This window comes from Anoplophora glabripennis, unplaced genomic scaffold, assembly GCF_000390285.2.
Source record: "Anoplophora glabripennis isolate ALB-LARVAE unplaced genomic scaffold, Agla_2.0 scaffold511, whole genome shotgun sequence".
Taxonomy (NCBI): domain Eukaryota; kingdom Metazoa; phylum Arthropoda; class Insecta; order Coleoptera; family Cerambycidae; genus Anoplophora; species Anoplophora glabripennis.
This window is the reverse complement of record NW_019416595.1, coordinates 304,823-321,492: the sequence shown is the minus strand read 5'-3', so window position 1 is coordinate 321,492 and position 16,670 is coordinate 304,823. Positions and strand designations below refer to the sequence as shown.

The 16,670-nt window shown below is 31.4% G+C and overlaps 1 protein-coding gene across 1 annotated transcript in view; it reads left to right on the top strand.

Annotated features, from left to right (window-relative positions):
* LOC108911331 overlaps positions 1 to 13,386 on the top strand; it is a 69,281-nt gene extending 55,895 nt beyond the window's left edge. Inside the window, exons 40-58 of the mRNA XM_023455029.1 lie at positions 2,217 to 2,396; positions 3,857 to 4,042; positions 4,104 to 4,244; positions 6,997 to 7,176; positions 7,357 to 7,506; positions 7,607 to 7,780; positions 7,837 to 7,995; positions 8,365 to 8,550; positions 8,624 to 8,764; positions 8,890 to 9,063; positions 9,120 to 9,275; positions 10,072 to 10,257; positions 10,477 to 10,626; positions 10,707 to 10,880; positions 10,956 to 11,114; positions 11,468 to 11,644; positions 11,702 to 11,864; positions 11,918 to 12,004; positions 12,834 to 13,386. Coding sequence (XP_023310797.1) covers positions 2,217 to 2,396; positions 3,857 to 4,042; positions 4,104 to 4,244; positions 6,997 to 7,176; positions 7,357 to 7,506; positions 7,607 to 7,780; positions 7,837 to 7,995; positions 8,365 to 8,550; positions 8,624 to 8,764; positions 8,890 to 9,063; positions 9,120 to 9,275; positions 10,072 to 10,257; positions 10,477 to 10,626; positions 10,707 to 10,880; positions 10,956 to 11,114; positions 11,468 to 11,644; positions 11,702 to 11,864; positions 11,918 to 12,004; positions 12,834 to 13,044 — 3,134 coding nt within the window. The 3' untranslated portion in view covers positions 13,045 to 13,386. The remainder of the gene's footprint in view (positions 1 to 2,216; positions 2,397 to 3,856; positions 4,043 to 4,103; positions 4,245 to 6,996; positions 7,177 to 7,356; positions 7,507 to 7,606; positions 7,781 to 7,836; positions 7,996 to 8,364; positions 8,551 to 8,623; positions 8,765 to 8,889; positions 9,064 to 9,119; positions 9,276 to 10,071; positions 10,258 to 10,476; positions 10,627 to 10,706; positions 10,881 to 10,955; positions 11,115 to 11,467; positions 11,645 to 11,701; positions 11,865 to 11,917; positions 12,005 to 12,833) is intronic.
* Positions 13,387 to 16,670: the final 3,284 nt, after the last annotated feature.

Here is a 16,670-nt window from a genome sequence, read left to right as displayed (position 1 = left end):
TTGATTTTGAAATTCTATGAAACATTCCTCAATAGAATACTTCCATATTCCATCAATCTTGCGTCCATTTCTAAAGTAGGACTCTATGATAAACACTTTTTGTTCTTGAGAAAACACCATTTTAAACGCTTTTTAAAATGAAAATATTCAAATTGATAGCGGCGATATAGCGCTTTGACAGATGACGTTTAATTTCATTTGCTATACGCTACGCCTTAGGTCCAAATTTTCAGAACCAACTTGACCACGGTTTTATTTGAACGCTCGTTATATTTAAATATAATGTGTATCTGAAGAGAAAATTTAATATTTTATACAAATTTCTTGCATGAATGGTTTCAATATATAGCGTATAAATATGTATACAAAATTATCTATTCGTGAAAAAAATATACAGATAGATATTTAAAGAGGACGCGAGTTTCGAGAAACTAAAAATTCGCTATTTTATGTTACGACCAAGAAGTAAAGGACAAAAATTTATTTTAATATATTAAGTAAATGTTCTTAAACAATTAATATGATTATTGCAGATGTGCGTATTGAATGAATTACATTTTAACTACGTATAAAAATATACCTAACTTCTTTTTCTCAACTGATTTGCTTTTATTATCATATGAGTACCAAAACTCATTAAATGTCTTATATAGAGTGTTTATTAATTCAAAACTTTGGCAAAGTTTTACATGTTTTTAAAGGATAGACATTGCCATTAAATATGAACGAGGATATCGGATAGATGTCCTCCTCTACACGTTTGTCATATTCGACTTCTTTTAAGAAAATTCTGTATCACGTTTTCGCATACCTTCGGTTGAATTTCGTTGATAACTCTTCGAATTTCATTCGAGCAGAATAATCTTTGAACTTTACCAATCCCCACAGGAAAAAGTGGCATGGCGTAAGATCACATGATCTTGGAGGCCAAGTCACTTCACTGCTACGTGAGATAAGTCGTCCATTAAATTTCTGCCGTAACAAGTGAATCGTTTCACATGCCGTATTCATTCACCATTCTGTTGAAACCACATGTCCAAATCCATACCATTCAAACGACCACAAAAAGTCAATAGTATCTATCGATATCGTTCTCCATTGACAGACACTGAGTTTCCAGCCTCATTTTCAAAAAGAACAGACCAATTACCCCACTAGCGCAACCCACACCACATTGTCACTGTTTAGGTATACAGTGGTGATGACCCGAGGATTGTCTCTGACCCAAATTCGACAGTTTTGCTTGTTCAAATACCCACTAATCAACGAAACTCCGACGATTTCAATTCCTGGGTTAGCTGAATCTTGAAAGGATGTAGATGCAGATCTCTTATTAAAATCCGCTACATTGTGTTTTTTGAAATGTTTAATTGCAGTGACTGACGACGCATTGGGGTTACGGGAATTTCCGCTAAACTAACCGTAGCAATATATTCGGCCGAATGGCCAGTACGAGGTCGGCTTGTTTTCTTATTGTTTTTTTATTGTCTGCAACCGAACCTGTTTGTTCAAATTTGGCATTTAATCTTTTCACAGTTGTCTAATTCGGAGTGTTCCTTCTACCGAATATTCCACGTAATTTGCGCACAGTCTCAACTACACACTCTCTCTACTTGTAATGAATTAACACAATCCTCTCTGGCCCATCCGTCACATAGCGCTCCATTTCGTCTAACCGCAAGTGTTTACAACAACATATGACTCTGCACAATGCTGCCAACTCTTCGGAATGAAAACAGCGCACAATTCAAATCCTGCATTACTTTTGGGTCATTCTTTATAAGCAACAGTTTTATTTGTCTGTGAAGATGAACAACACAGACTTCTCTGTCGTTGAGATGAATGGTACATTTCTTCATGAACATGAGTTTCTTATTAGTTACATTTCACTTATATGCTAAAAAATATAAACGCACATTTACAAAAGACGTAAAATACGTTCAGATTATTTTATCAAGTGGGTTTAAAAGGTATTCAAAAATAAAACATCAGGTCATGTTCAATGCAATATCATCGTAAGAAGTTAGAATAAACACAGTTTAGAAATTCAACAGTCGAATTAAAGAACTAAGTATACTTTGACACTAAAATTTATTATAATTTATATTTTTTGTACTGAGAACACGTCTTATTTGGTTGAACCTCGAACTAGAATTTTCTATTATAGGAAAATTTTTACATTTATTTTAATGTATATCCGCTATTTGTGTTTTCAGGTGACGGCTATGAATCATATTTCACAGTGAGCTATTCAAGTAACGAAATTACAGTAGTTTTAGAAGAAGACATACCAACTGACGTGTTGGCCAAGAATTCATTTATACCCTTAGTACTGACAGTCGGAATCAATGGAACAACAGCACAGTCATCTTCTGTATTAAATGTTGAAATTAACTGTAAGTACTAATAATGCAATCTCCTACCAATTAACTTCAAGAAGTTTAAATTATCCTTAAAATTAATTTAATAATCATGATACAGTTTTAGAAATTTATATTTTATAGCAAAAGAGATTATTTCAATAAATACATGTAAGTTTAAAACAAATAGATTTTTTTTATTCAATTTATACTAAATATAAGTTTTATATACACTAATGGAAAAAATTAAGGGGTCAAAAAAATCTAAATTTTCGACGATTTTTCAAATGATAAAAATGATGATGAAAATGATATCTTTGATAAAAATGGTCGTATTGGAGTAAAAAAAAAGCAATTTGAAGCTTCAAGTTTCTAATTTTTGTATCTTGCAAAAAAAAATTTTTCAATTTTTTTTGCAAGATCCAAAAATTAGAAACTTCAAGCTTCAAATCGCTTTTTTTTTTACTCCAATACGACCATTTTTATCAAAGGTACAGCCATTTGAAAAATCGCCGAAAATTTAGATTTTTTTTTTCCTTTAATTTTTTCCATTAGTGTATTAAAATAATTGTTGCAGTACTTATTGCGATGTTTTTAATAACAATAGGGTCTCTAGGGTTAGAAAAGCATAGCTTCATATCACAGCTTTGTGAAGTAAATTTATGAACCAATAAATATCCATAAAACATTAAGTCGCCAGTAACATCACAATATCTTCCGAAATCTTTACGACCATATCTGGGGACAATCGTCGTAGATTGTATGTCGTGCGTTACAGATAATTCCATTATAGAGGAGAAACCGTGGAGCATCATCCGTAATAAACTTATTCTAAGTAGAATAGGAGATTAATAAAATAACGATGTGCGGATTACAAGGGGCACAATGAAGCAGCCGTCCAGTCACTCAGCATTATACGAACTTGGGTATTAAGCAATAGCATTAACCTCTCACCGAGGTGACTGCATAAATATCATAATAAATGCTCTTGCATCGCCCGTAATTGGCCAGTGAAATTTTAGACCGCGTGATGTGCGCGAATAATCGCGCGTTCTGTTCCAAATTAAAATCATTTTGCAGTCGTTACTGCTGAACTGCTGAAATTATCTTATACTTTTTTTATATGTTTGCATTNGAAATATATATTTATAACCAAGTGTTGTATACGGGTGACTATTCGATCAGTGAAGGAAAAGGAAACCTGGAATTGCATCAGTCTATTAAAGTTATCTCAACTAGTTCGGACGATCTGATAGATCCCAGCATTTCTGAAGGTAAACATTAAACAAAATAATAAACCATAAATAATTAATAGTATATATTTAGTGAGTTAAAAAAATGTTATTTATATGTATATTCTGAGTTCAAAAGATTCCTTAGTTGTGAGCTATTTATGATTCAATGAGACAGTGTGATAAAATATAACAAAAGTGTTTATCAATCAAAATTTTTGCTATAGTTTTTGTATTAATAAATAGGTTCTTATTGTCTTGCAGGTTCTGTTTATAGAAATTATTTTGCTGTCTCCTACGCCAATGGTGAACTGTCAGTAACATTGAAAGAAAACTTACCTGACGACGCAGTACAAAGTAATTCTTTCATTACATTGACTTTAGAAGTTAGTATCAAAGATACCGTTCATAGTTCCTCGGCTGTACTTAACATCAACATTAACAGTGTCGGTAAGTAATAACACAAATTATTAGATATTGTAGTTAGTACACAATATTTTCTATTTTTCAGAGAGATCTGTTTCATTTTCAAATCCACTTTATGCAGGAAAATATGAAGTTGTAGATGGAAGTGGTTCGTTACAGATGACTGACAAAATTACAATTGTTACTGAGGAAACCGATGATAACATCTATGTGACGATAACTAATAGTAAGTCAAATACGACAACGTAGTCTTTAATATACTATATAGATAAAAAGGGTGATTTTCGAAAATTTAAAAAATCTAATTTTTTTTAACCAAAAATTTTAACATATCAAAAATGTGTGTGATATTTTTCGTCAGATATTAAATATTTCCTTAATACTAAAGACTTATTTAAGATATTGAGATATCTCAACATATTGATTTATTGTTTAAATATACCGGGTGTCCCATTAAGGTCATCGACCGGCTGTATCTCGGAAACTATTTGTCCTATGGATTTCGGGAAAAAATTGATGACAAATATGGCCACTAGAAATTCAATAAAATTATTTTTAGTTTCTAATTTTGGCCGCTAGAGGGCGCATTTCTAAAACAAAAGTAAAAAACTACTTTATTTTTAAAAAATCAGATGGAACGATAGATACAACTTAATGTTTTCGAGAATCGATTTCTGCTCATTCTTCAAAGTTTTTGTAGGAAAAATTTTGCTCCATCTTAAAAAATAAAGGAAGGGGGGTGGAAATTATTTCCTATGACAAAAAGTAAGATAATTCTGGATCACGTAAACCGATTTCAATGAAGTTGGGCTTGTTGAAAAGGCAATTGATTAGTTAATCATAACCTTAAGTTGAATTTCAATTTAAAAAGTAAACAAACCGTCAATTGCTCCTGTTTTCCAAATAAAAGAGTTTTATCGATTTTACACATAAAATAACGAAAAAAATACCGCAAGCCGGAACCTTGTATCTTCTTTCAAACTGAAATTATTAACAAAAGTTTAGATAAAATGATATTTTTTTGAGGAGTTACAGAAAAATGCGTTATTATTATTTGGACACGCAATTTCGCAACAGATGGATTGGAAGAGGTGGAAAATTGGGTTGGCCTCCCAGATGTCCCAATTTGACAGTTTTAGACTTCTATTTATGGGGAAGGCTAAAAGATATTGTCTATCAAACCCGACCAACTACGCGCGAGGATATGATTAATCGTATGAGAAACGCTATAAACTCGATTTCAATGGCAGAAATTGAAACTACTGTGTCTTCTACCCACCAAAGGTATCTAAAATGTGTAGAAAATAATGGAGGTCACTTTGAACACTTGTTAAATTAAATTATAAATTTGTATTCTATTTCCTCTTTTATTTTTGTGAAGAGATTATTTTTGTTTTAGCTATTATTGTTAATTTAATAAATATAATTTATTTCGCATTGTTATTAAATTATTCGGTCTTCTACCCACCAAAGGTATTTAAAATGTTTTGTAGAAAATAATGGTCACTTTGAACACTTGTTAAATTAAATTATAAATTTGTATTCTATTTCCTGTTTTATTTTTGTGAAGAGGTTATTTTTGTTTTAGCTATTATTGTTAATTTAATAAATATAATTTATTTCGCATTGTTATTAAATTATTCGGACTCCTAAGGGTAGTAATAATTTATCAAGTGCTCGGTGTTCTATGCAGATAAATACTGGATGTTGCAATAAATAACGCATTTTTCTGTAACTCCCCCAAAAAAATATAATTTTATCTAAACTTGTTAATAACTCCAGTTTGAAGGAAGATATAAGGTTCCGGATTGCGGCATTTTTTTCGTTATTTTATGTGTAAAAACACCATAAAATAAAAAGGGTGGCATTACATTTCGATAAAACTGTTTCATTTAGAAAACAGGGGCAATTGACGGTTTGTTTATTTTTTAAATTGAATTTCAACTTGAGGTTATGATTAAGCAATCAATTGTCTTTTCAACAAGGCCAACTTCATTGAAATCGGTTTACGCAATCCAGAGTTATCTTACTTTTTGTCATAGGAAATAATTTCCACCCGCCTTCCTTTATTTTTTAAGATGGAGTAAAATTTTTCCTACAAAAATTTTGAAGAATGATTGGAAGATCTCGAAAACTTCAAGTTGTATCTATCGTTCCATTTGATTTTTTAAAAATAAAGCAGTTTTTTACTTTTATTTTAGAAATGCGCCCTCTAGCGGCCAAAATTAGAAGCTAAAATTAATTTTATTGAATTTCTAGTGGCCACATTAGTCATCAATTTTTTTTCCCGAAATCTATAGGACAAATAGTTTCCGAGATACAGCCGGTCGATGACCTTAATGGGACACCCGGTATGTATGTATATTTTGTATAAATTTACACTAAATATTCTTCCCTTCTTAAACTTATTCATTTTTTTTTATTACATAAGTTTCCACAGCTCGGTAGAACTGTTATATAGTAGTAGTGGTTTTCTCCAATGTTTAAGAAACATTTATTTATCTCTGAAGATAAACCTCAGTGCCTTCCTTGATGTTCTTCGACATAATTGTGACACGATGATACATTTAAAATTGTTTCTTGAAAATAGTTTTCTCAATTACCATGTATGTTACAAATTTTAAACTCACGTTTTCCACAAGACGAAAAACGTTCACATGAAATTTGGTTTTGAACTGATTAAAATATATTTAAAAATTTAAACTCCGGTATATTTGTACAGGAAAAAACTGACTCCTAGTTGTTTTGGTAGTCTGGTGTCAATTTTGAATAAGTAAAGAACCCTAGAAGTTAGCCAGTCGAATAAAGCTAACCTGTGTATATTTTGTTTGAAATCCATTATAATTTATATTTCTATACATTAGAACACGTCATTCATACATACGTGATTCTACAGTTTACAGCTGGAATTTTCTATTAAAGGAAAATTTTTGCATTTTATTTTCTTTAATATGTATATCGATTATTTTTGTTTCCAGGTGATGGTTATGAATCATATTTCAGTGTAAGCTATTCGAGTAACGAAATAACGGTAGGTTTAGAGAAAGACATCCCTAATGACGTGTTGGCCAAGAATTCATTTATACCCCTAGTAATGACGGTGGGAATTACAGATACACCAATACAGTCATCTTCTATATTAAATGTTGAACTTAATTGTAAGTAAGAATCAAACAATCTGGTACAAACTCACTTCAATACATTAAAATTATCCTTAAAATTAATTTAATAATAACCATACAACTTCACTGATTTGCGGTGGCTGTTTACTAGACGATTCGAGAATATTGTTTGTTGCATTAAAGCAATGTTTTCTATAAAATGAAAAATCATTTCAGATGAACAACCGGAAGGGTCAATTGCATTTTCAAGTTTACTCTATAATGGAAAATATGAAATTGTAGATGGAATGGGGACCCTACAAACTGATACAATTACACTTAGTACTGAAGAAGTCGATGGTAATATCAATGTGGCGATAACAAATGGTGAGTCAATCACAAAATTTTCAGTCGATTTGATTTTCCTTTTGGAAATATATATTTATAACCAAACAAAAGACAAAACACCAAAATAAACATTTTGTAGAATACGATGATTTCTTCTCTGTGGAGTATTCTGAGAATCAGGTTATAATAACTCTAGTGAAATCGTTGACAGACACAATTCTGAATAGTTCCTCTGTGGTTCCATTAGCCTTAAAAGCTGAGATTGAAGGTACTTCGGTCAGTGCTGAAGCTGTTGTGAATATAGCTATCATATGTGAGTACTAAAATCCACAGCATAATTTGGATACATTTACAGCTGTTAAATTTTAGATAACAGCGATGATGATGTCGATTCAATCGAATTTGGATCAGTGTTGTATACGGGTGACTATTCGATCAGTGAATCAAAAGGAAACCTGGAATTGCATCAGTCTATTAAAGTCATCTCAACTAGTTCGGATGATCTGATAGAACCCAACATCTCTGAAGGTAAATATTAGACAAACACAATAACAAACCATAATTATTAATAGTTTACATTTAGGCCCGGTACTATGAGTCTCCGTTAAGCCTTGATTAATTAATCAGATGATTAAACTGTACATATAACTTCTTTATTTTATAAAAGTATATTCACAGTCTAATCGTCTGATTAGTTAATCAAGTCTTAACCGAGACTCAATGTACCGGGCCTTAGTGAGTTAAAACAATGTTTCTGCGTTATTTATATATTTATTAATTATTTAGTCGTGAGCTATTTATGAATCTATCAGACAGTATGATATAAAATATAATAAAAGAAATACAAATTTTTGCTGTAGCTTTTGTATTAATAAATATGTTCTTATTATCTTGCAGGTTCTGTTTATAGAGATTATTTTGATGTCTCCTACGCCAATGGTGAACTGTCAGTAACATTGAAAGGAAACTTACCTGACGACGCTGTAGAAAGTAATTCTTTCATTACATTGACTTTAGAAGTTAGTATCACAGATACCGTTCATAGTTCCTCGGCTGTACTTAACATCAACATTAATAGAGTCGGTAAGTAATACCACAAATTAAAATAAAGGTGCATCAGGTACTGTAGTTAGTACACAACATATTTCTTTTTCAGAGAGGTCTGTTTCATTTTCAAATCTACTCTATGTCGGAAAATATGAAGTTGTAGATGGAACTGGTTTGCTACAAATTACTGACTCAATTACACTTAACACTGAAGAACCCGATGCTAACATCAATTTAACGATAACAAACGGTGAGTCAGATGGAACAATGTAGTTTTTAATGTAACATCATGCTTTTAAAGAAATTACTTAATTCATTATATATGTATGAGTAATGTGGGCGTAAAGAAACTGAAACTATTCATACTATTTACAGAATATGAGAATTTCTTCTCTGCAGAGTATTCTGAGAAGCAGGTTACAATATCTATAAAGCAACAGCTATCAGAAACAATTGTGGATAGTTTCTCTGTGGTTCCGTTAACTTTACATGCTGAAATTACTGGCACCTCGGTTAGTTCTGAAGCTGTTGTAAATATAGCAATAATATGTAAGTATCAACAATATCTGGATAATTTGGACGCATTTTCAACTGTAAAATTTCAGACGACAGCGAAGATGACACAGACTCAATAGAATTTGGGTCGTTGCTGTATACTGGAGAATATTCGGTTAGTGATGGAAAAGGAAGTATGGAAGTGCATCAGTCTATTAAAGTAATTTCAACCAGTACCGATGATCTGGTGCAACCCAGCATTTCTGGTATATATTTAATTTTTTTATTGAAAATATTGACGTGAAATAACAGGTTTGGAGATCAATATTTATCTACAATTGTTTAAAATATATTAAAAATAAAAATGTTAAGGATGAAGTACCTCATGAAATACCCCTTACAGATAACGTTTGCATAATGTTGCGTAAATAAGTGGCCTGATGACATAATTGTAAGTCAAGTCTAAAATATGAATATTTGCCCAGGGAAAAATATGTAATTTTTATTGTTATCTATGAAAAAAATATATCATGTAGAAAATTTAACTTCCAGAAGCAACTTAAGGTTTTTCGCGTAGAGTAAGTAATTGATATTTCGTTAAATCATTAAAAAAACAATAGACAAAAGTGGCCTCAGTCTTAGCTTTTGGGGTACCCTTGAAGATCAGATACTGAAGTAATAGTTAAACAGAACAGTGGATAGACCATATGATTTCACTCATTCATTAATTTGACTCTGATTGTGATCAAGTCTACTGAATATTTTAGAAAAATCAGTATATGCAAAAATAATAATAATTTTCCGCATCCGAAGTTTCAGAATATTTTTTTTCGATAGGATTTGCGGTATAATTACTTATAAAAATCCGTGTTGGTACGAGATATTAAATTTTCAACATGAAAATAAAGTGGACTGGGTAAAATTATTTCAAGAATTTTTTTTATACTTATAATGGCTGTGGGTCAATAGTTAATTATATCGTTCTTAATTCATTGTCCTAAAAATGTTTGCTATTGTTTATACATATCAATTACAAAGTGAATATTTTTTATGATCTTACAGATGCCGAGTATGAAGAATATTTTGATGTCTCATATGCCAACGGTGAGGTGTCAGTTACTTTGAACAAAAACTTACCCGATGAAGTAGTGAATAGTAATACTTTCATTGCCTTGACTTTAAAGGTTAAAATCAAAGATACCATTCATGAGTCTTCTGCTGTACTTAACATCAATATTAATAGTAACAGTAAGTAATACCAATAAGAAAATATATAACTAAAATGTTTGTCAAATTACTTGAGAACGATATTAAAGACCACTTTCCTGTCACACATGTTTATATGAACTTTTTGTGAATTCCCTATTAAAATTTTCATTACAATTTGCACATAATATAGAAAACTGATACCGTTCCTTTTATGTGATACTGTGTTGGAAGAAATTATTAACTTAAAAACTATTTCAGCTAACAATGATCAAGGGTCTGTCACGTTCTCAGATCTACTATATAATGCAAAATATGAAATAATTGATAATTCTCCTAAATTGACTTTCGATGCAATTACAATTGATACCGATCCAGCTGGTAGTGACGTTGTTGTAACAGTAACCAATGGTGAGTTGCCATTCAAAATCGTACCACGTTTCTGTTATAGTTTTCTGTAGCATCTGTATTAACTCATATTTATTTTTTAGAATACGCTAGCTACTTTTCGGTGGCATATTCTGAGGGTACAGTTGATATCGAAATAGAGAAAGCTTTGACGGAAGAAATTCTCAATAGTTACTCTGTGGTTCCTTTAATAATACAAGCACAAATTAATGGAGAGTCTTATAAAGCTTCGGCAGTGGTTAATATAGAGATAAAATGTAGGTATTAAATATAGTTTAAATTAAAAATGTACTGCAATAAAATTATATGTATTGAATAACATTAAATTTCAGACGATAGCGATGGTGATACTGACTCCATACAATTTACATCAATTCTTTATTCTGGGGAATATACAATTCAAAATGGAAAGAGTTCGTTTAATTTAGATGATTCAATTAAAATTTCTACAAACAGACCAGACAGCGATATAATAACTAGCATTTCAGAAGGTAAATTGTTCTGATTCCAATTATATATACCTTGTTTGGTAACGAATATAGACAACTCTTCAAAGAGAAATGCATATTAAATTTGAAATTGATAAGTGTGAGTCCATATTTATCATTTTCGGGAAAGAGTAAAGACTTAGTAATCTCACAATCCTTTTATTTGTAATGTCGTCTTTTGAACATTACAAATAAAAGGATTGTGAGATTACTAAGTCTTTACTTTTTCCCGAAAATTATAGAAATGTATATTATTTATTTTTAGTCCATTCGTGCCAATTTAACATATTGTAATTCTGACAAACCCAAAGTTAGCAATACATACCTTTTTATCTTCTGATATCTTTTTTTTTCAGACTCACTGTACCGAGATTACTTCAACACAACCTACTCCGACAAGGCAGTAACTGTTGATTTAATAAATAGTTTGCCATCCAACGCAGTAAAAAGTAATTTCATTTCGCTAACACTGACGGCTGAAATTAAAGATACCATCCATACCTCTTCAGCCGTACTGAACATTGGAATCGACAGTAAGTTTTAACAGCTTTGTAGAATACAGAGGTTATGTGTATATTTCGTATTTTTAGATGAAGATGAAGATGACAACAATAGTAGCGATAAAGATGATGAAGACAGCAAGACTGAATTACACCATATGAGAATTACATTTATAGTAGTAACAGCAATATTATCTGTTCTGTTACTTGCTTGTATAGCAGGAGCTCTCGCTTACTACTTCCTCAAGATCAGGTAATATACGTCGCGATCTCTGTATAATAAAAGCTAAATGTTTTGACTTGCAGAAGTGAGAACTACGCAAACTTAGAAGAAGATGGAAGTGGTAGGGTTAGATTTGGCAAAAACTCTCTCTCGAGATCGCCGTCCTCCAAGTGAGTACTCAGGTCAAACTAATCGATGTAAATTATTAAGCTTTAATTAATATAGGTAGAAGTCTTGTTGCATTGTTATAGAGTTAAAAATCAGGAATATTGTACTAAATTCATTATTTTTTAAGGAGTATACATAACATACACACACATTCTAATGTCATCTCTATGTGACACCATCACATTTACACGTATACACAATACACATACACACATACATACGAACAATCGCACTCAATTCTTAGCAATTAATTTAAATAAATATAAATAAAGTTGTTAAACATTGTTATGGACTTGTTTTAATTATTTCTTTGTCCTTTTCTCGACATTCATATTGCACCGAATATAATTTTTTTCAGATTGAACAGCTCTGAACTCAACAGATGCACACTGTAGTTGTGTATTAAAGTGTGTAGTGTGTTGTTAATAATGTAAATAGCCCAGTTTTAATTAGTAAGAAATCAGTACCACTTTTGTAATGTTTGTTTACAGGATATTCAACACTGTAAGAGAAATAGTACTGATCGACAAATTTCACTTGGTGTGGAACACAAAAAGAAGGCAAAAAAGGGAATGTTGTCATGATATACCTACCTTGCTACACTCAAGTGAAGTTTGTTGAACTTGACATAAATATTGGCTTCGACGTTTACGACTTTCAATGACACGTTCGACACAATTATCTTAAATGACACATTTTTAAATTATCTCGAAAGACCTTAAGATATCTTCTTGATAAGAGCTATTCATCTACTGGTGTGCTTATACTTGTACATGTGGAAAGGCCTGGAAAAATAGGTAATAACGCAATTAACTAGTGCAACATTTTCAGCAAATCCAGCGCTTTAGAAGAAAGGAGACCGACCGGATTCATTTTTCATCCAATAAGTGAGGATACCTCTGATTCACCAAACGGCACCGTCAAGGATCGTAGAAAATCTGTAGCATTTGACGACAACGTTGAAAAATTGCAAATTGATTCAGTTAATGATGATGACGTTGATACATATAGCAGTGATAAATCCCAAGTTACACACGTTTAATTTAACAGTAGTAAATTGTAAATATGTGATAATTTATTTGTAAGTTAAACTTGTACATACATGTTAGTATTTTATGAAGTACAGTATAGACTGTGCAGTGGTTACTGCAAAAAATATAGATGCCATCTTCTTGTCCTCTTAGTTATGTGAACAATACAAAATGATTCTAATTTGATAGTGGAAAAAAAAAATTTAGTTATATGTATTTATTATGCTTTCCGGATAGACATAGAAAATAAAGATCTTTTAATTTACATTATAATCTCTAGACTAGTGAACTATAACTTATAAAAAATTTCTTTTTGTAATTACCCTAAGAATAAATCAGTTCTTTCTTATTTATGCTCTGGAATTTTTGCCAGCTACACAAATACAAACGTTGAACCAAACCCATATTTTTATAGGGGCTTACCACAGTTAAGTTAAATTTCATAACGGAAGTTAATTTATTCACGGTATGCTCTTGTTCTATTTATTCTGATATTTATTTATGTTCATTCCACAAACTATTTTTATCTGCGTAATTAAAAAAAGTGTTCCCATACTGGAATATTAAAACAATTTTGAAAATAATATTGTAATTTCAATATCCACTAGAAAAAAAATGCATTCTTTTTTATATAGGGTGTAACTAAAATCCTAAACCAAACTTTAATGGAGACTTCCACTTCTCAAATTAACGAAATTATATTCAAGTAATATTTAACTTTAATTTTTAAATGTTCATGAATGTATGTGTAGGACACGGTAGTTTTTTATATACAGAGCGTAGTTCAGGAGTGGAGTTAGTAGAAATTGTGTATGCTTTTTTTTCTAAGATATCTTCTATTAGATTAGCTGTAATTGTTAGCCAGTAAAGGCTTTATAAAAATACATGTTCTTGTTGTATGCCTCCAGGAAGCACCGTTTTCAAAAAAAATTACAAAATATTATACAGTAGAAACTTAACACCGACCAGGGGAATAAAAAGTTGGTCGCTGAAGAGAGGTGGTCGTTTAAAAGAGAATACATCAAAATTATTGATGTATGTTTAACATGGTTTATTTGTCTTTAAAAATTATAATTACACTACAGTTTAAATTTATAAAGAACTAATAGAACAAACTAAATAGATATATCTACAACATAGAACTATGTATAAATAAAAAATACGTAATATGTATGAGTAAGATTATTACAGAGGCCGACAATATTTTAACCCAACAACTCGAATATATTTGCTCAAAGGATTTTGGTGCGCTGAATTCGAATCCGAGGTCCAAATTTCCCAATTGGCTCTGGTTTTTGAGATATCCTAACCTAAAATAGTCAAATTCGCGACGTTTTGACATATTTGAGATTATGTTAAAGTCTTTCCGATATCAATTGAAGAACCAAGAGGATGACAGTATGTATCAGGTTCGGTCACTAACGCAGTAACTTGACGTTGAAATATCTGAAAAACTTGTTCCCATATTTATTTATTCATACCCATATACAGGTCTGGTCGAATTAAACGTGGAGATGGTAGAACTGTATACGCCCAATTGAAGAATGCCAGAGCGGGCAAACGAAATACAAAGACGGTTGCATTGGGCCACTGGGCAATAAATCTCAGCCGTTGACAAGTGGTCGACAAATTGCCCAGCACTGCAGTGCAACAATGCGGAATTTATTATTATAGTCATCTTCTATTAATCATTGATATTACAATTGCGAAAGGGAGAAATAAGAGGGATATTTTGTTTACTAATATTATCACAACATGGCATTTTGGAGACCTTTTGAAACGGAACAAAACGAAATTTACCGTCAATATAATAAAATTGTTTGAGAACATAAATAATTAAAATATGTTGTTGGCCAAATCAACATATAATAGAAATTGTCTGCACATTATATACAAATTATTATAATTGTTTACCTTTATCGGATAACTTTTTTAGGGACGCCTATGAAACTCATTAAATTTTATTACCAGGCGTTTTCTTACATGTTCAACCGACTTCGGAAAGACTATACATGGAAAGGTAAAATTTTTTGCTGAAACCATTAATGGGGTTTTAAAGTACTATACTTACTCTTTAAATTGCACTTGGGTTTATCCCGATATCATTTTTCATCTTTGAGAAATCGCATGTTGAAATTTAATAATTTGACTTATTTCTCAATTTTTAGAGTTTATGGGTTTGGATTTTATGGGTTAAGGGTTTATGGGTTTACAGGCTTAAGGTTTTTGGGCTCAGGGTTTATGAGTTCGGGAGCGTATTAGCCTCTTTTGCGTGTAAATGTATATCCAGACTGATATCTGATATATAATACATAAAATATCGGCCACATATCGAATTTTTAGACATTTTTTTAACTTTAATTGTAAAATTTGCCTGATAGAATATTTTGGAGTTCAGGTTTATCATCAGTGACCCCAGAAACATGTAAGAACCCTACTTTCAGGTGCCGATGAATTTAGGTTTGTGGTGCTGTGTTGTAAGTATATTCAAAAATCGAGAAATAATTCAAACTACTAAACAACATTGCGATTTCTCAAAGACCAAAAATGAAATCGGGATAAATCCAAGTACGTTTTAAAGAATAAGTATAGTACTTTAAGACCCCATTAATGGTTTTAGCAAAAAATGTACCTTTCCATGTAACATAACCTCAAATATGTCAAAAAAACGCGATTTTGGCATTTTTAGGTTAGGATATCTCGAAAATCATAGCCAATTGAGAAATTTGGACCTCGGATTCGAATCAGCGCACCAAAATCCTTAAGAAAAGTACATTCTCGTTTCTGTGGTTATTTTTTTAAATAATCGTTTATCAAAGATATTTTCATAATTTTAATTTTTTTGTTAAAGACCCATTTGAGAACCATGTGCGCTCCCTTAAAACATCGAGGATTTTTGCTTTTTCCTACAATAAAAGGCTCCTTCTCACCTTCGATACACAGAACGAAATTGTATTCGTTCTTTTTCGTTTTGTCTTCCAGTGGATACTTTTTTAACAGAAAGGTCTTTGTTGGTAACGCACTGTAGTAAAGGCCAGTCTCGTCCACATTGAACACCAACTCTTTTTGCTCAGCATTGCCACCTTGTTAGGTAATAGAAATTTTTAACTTCTTTATTTTGTAGCATATTGTCTACTTGAAATTTTTCAACTAATTTCCCGGTACTCAAACCATTTAATTCATTTTTCTTGATAATATCACTTTCTTCTTTAATAGAAAGACTCTTTCTTTTCCCAGCAATGCTCAAAATGTACGAGATTATATTTACGTTAACACATAAAAATTCTAAATAGAACTAAAATTAAAACTATGCGCCAATATCCTTCACTGGATAAATAACCTCGGATAGGGCGGAGTCGCTCTTACCAAATTCCTTCGGTTTAAGATATAAATTTTGTGAATCCTACTACCATTAAATAATGTTCTACCGACTTTTTAATACTGTTGTATGCTGGAACATCCAGTAGATTGCTGCGTGCCGTCGTTTAAGAGAATGGTCTTTATTGGTGTGTCTAAAAACAAGGGGATTTCCATTTGTAAATTGAGAGAATTCAAAATCGGTCGTTATCTAGAAGTGGTCGGTTGACCACAGATGGTCACTAACAGAGGTTTTACTGTATATAATTATTGCTAAAAG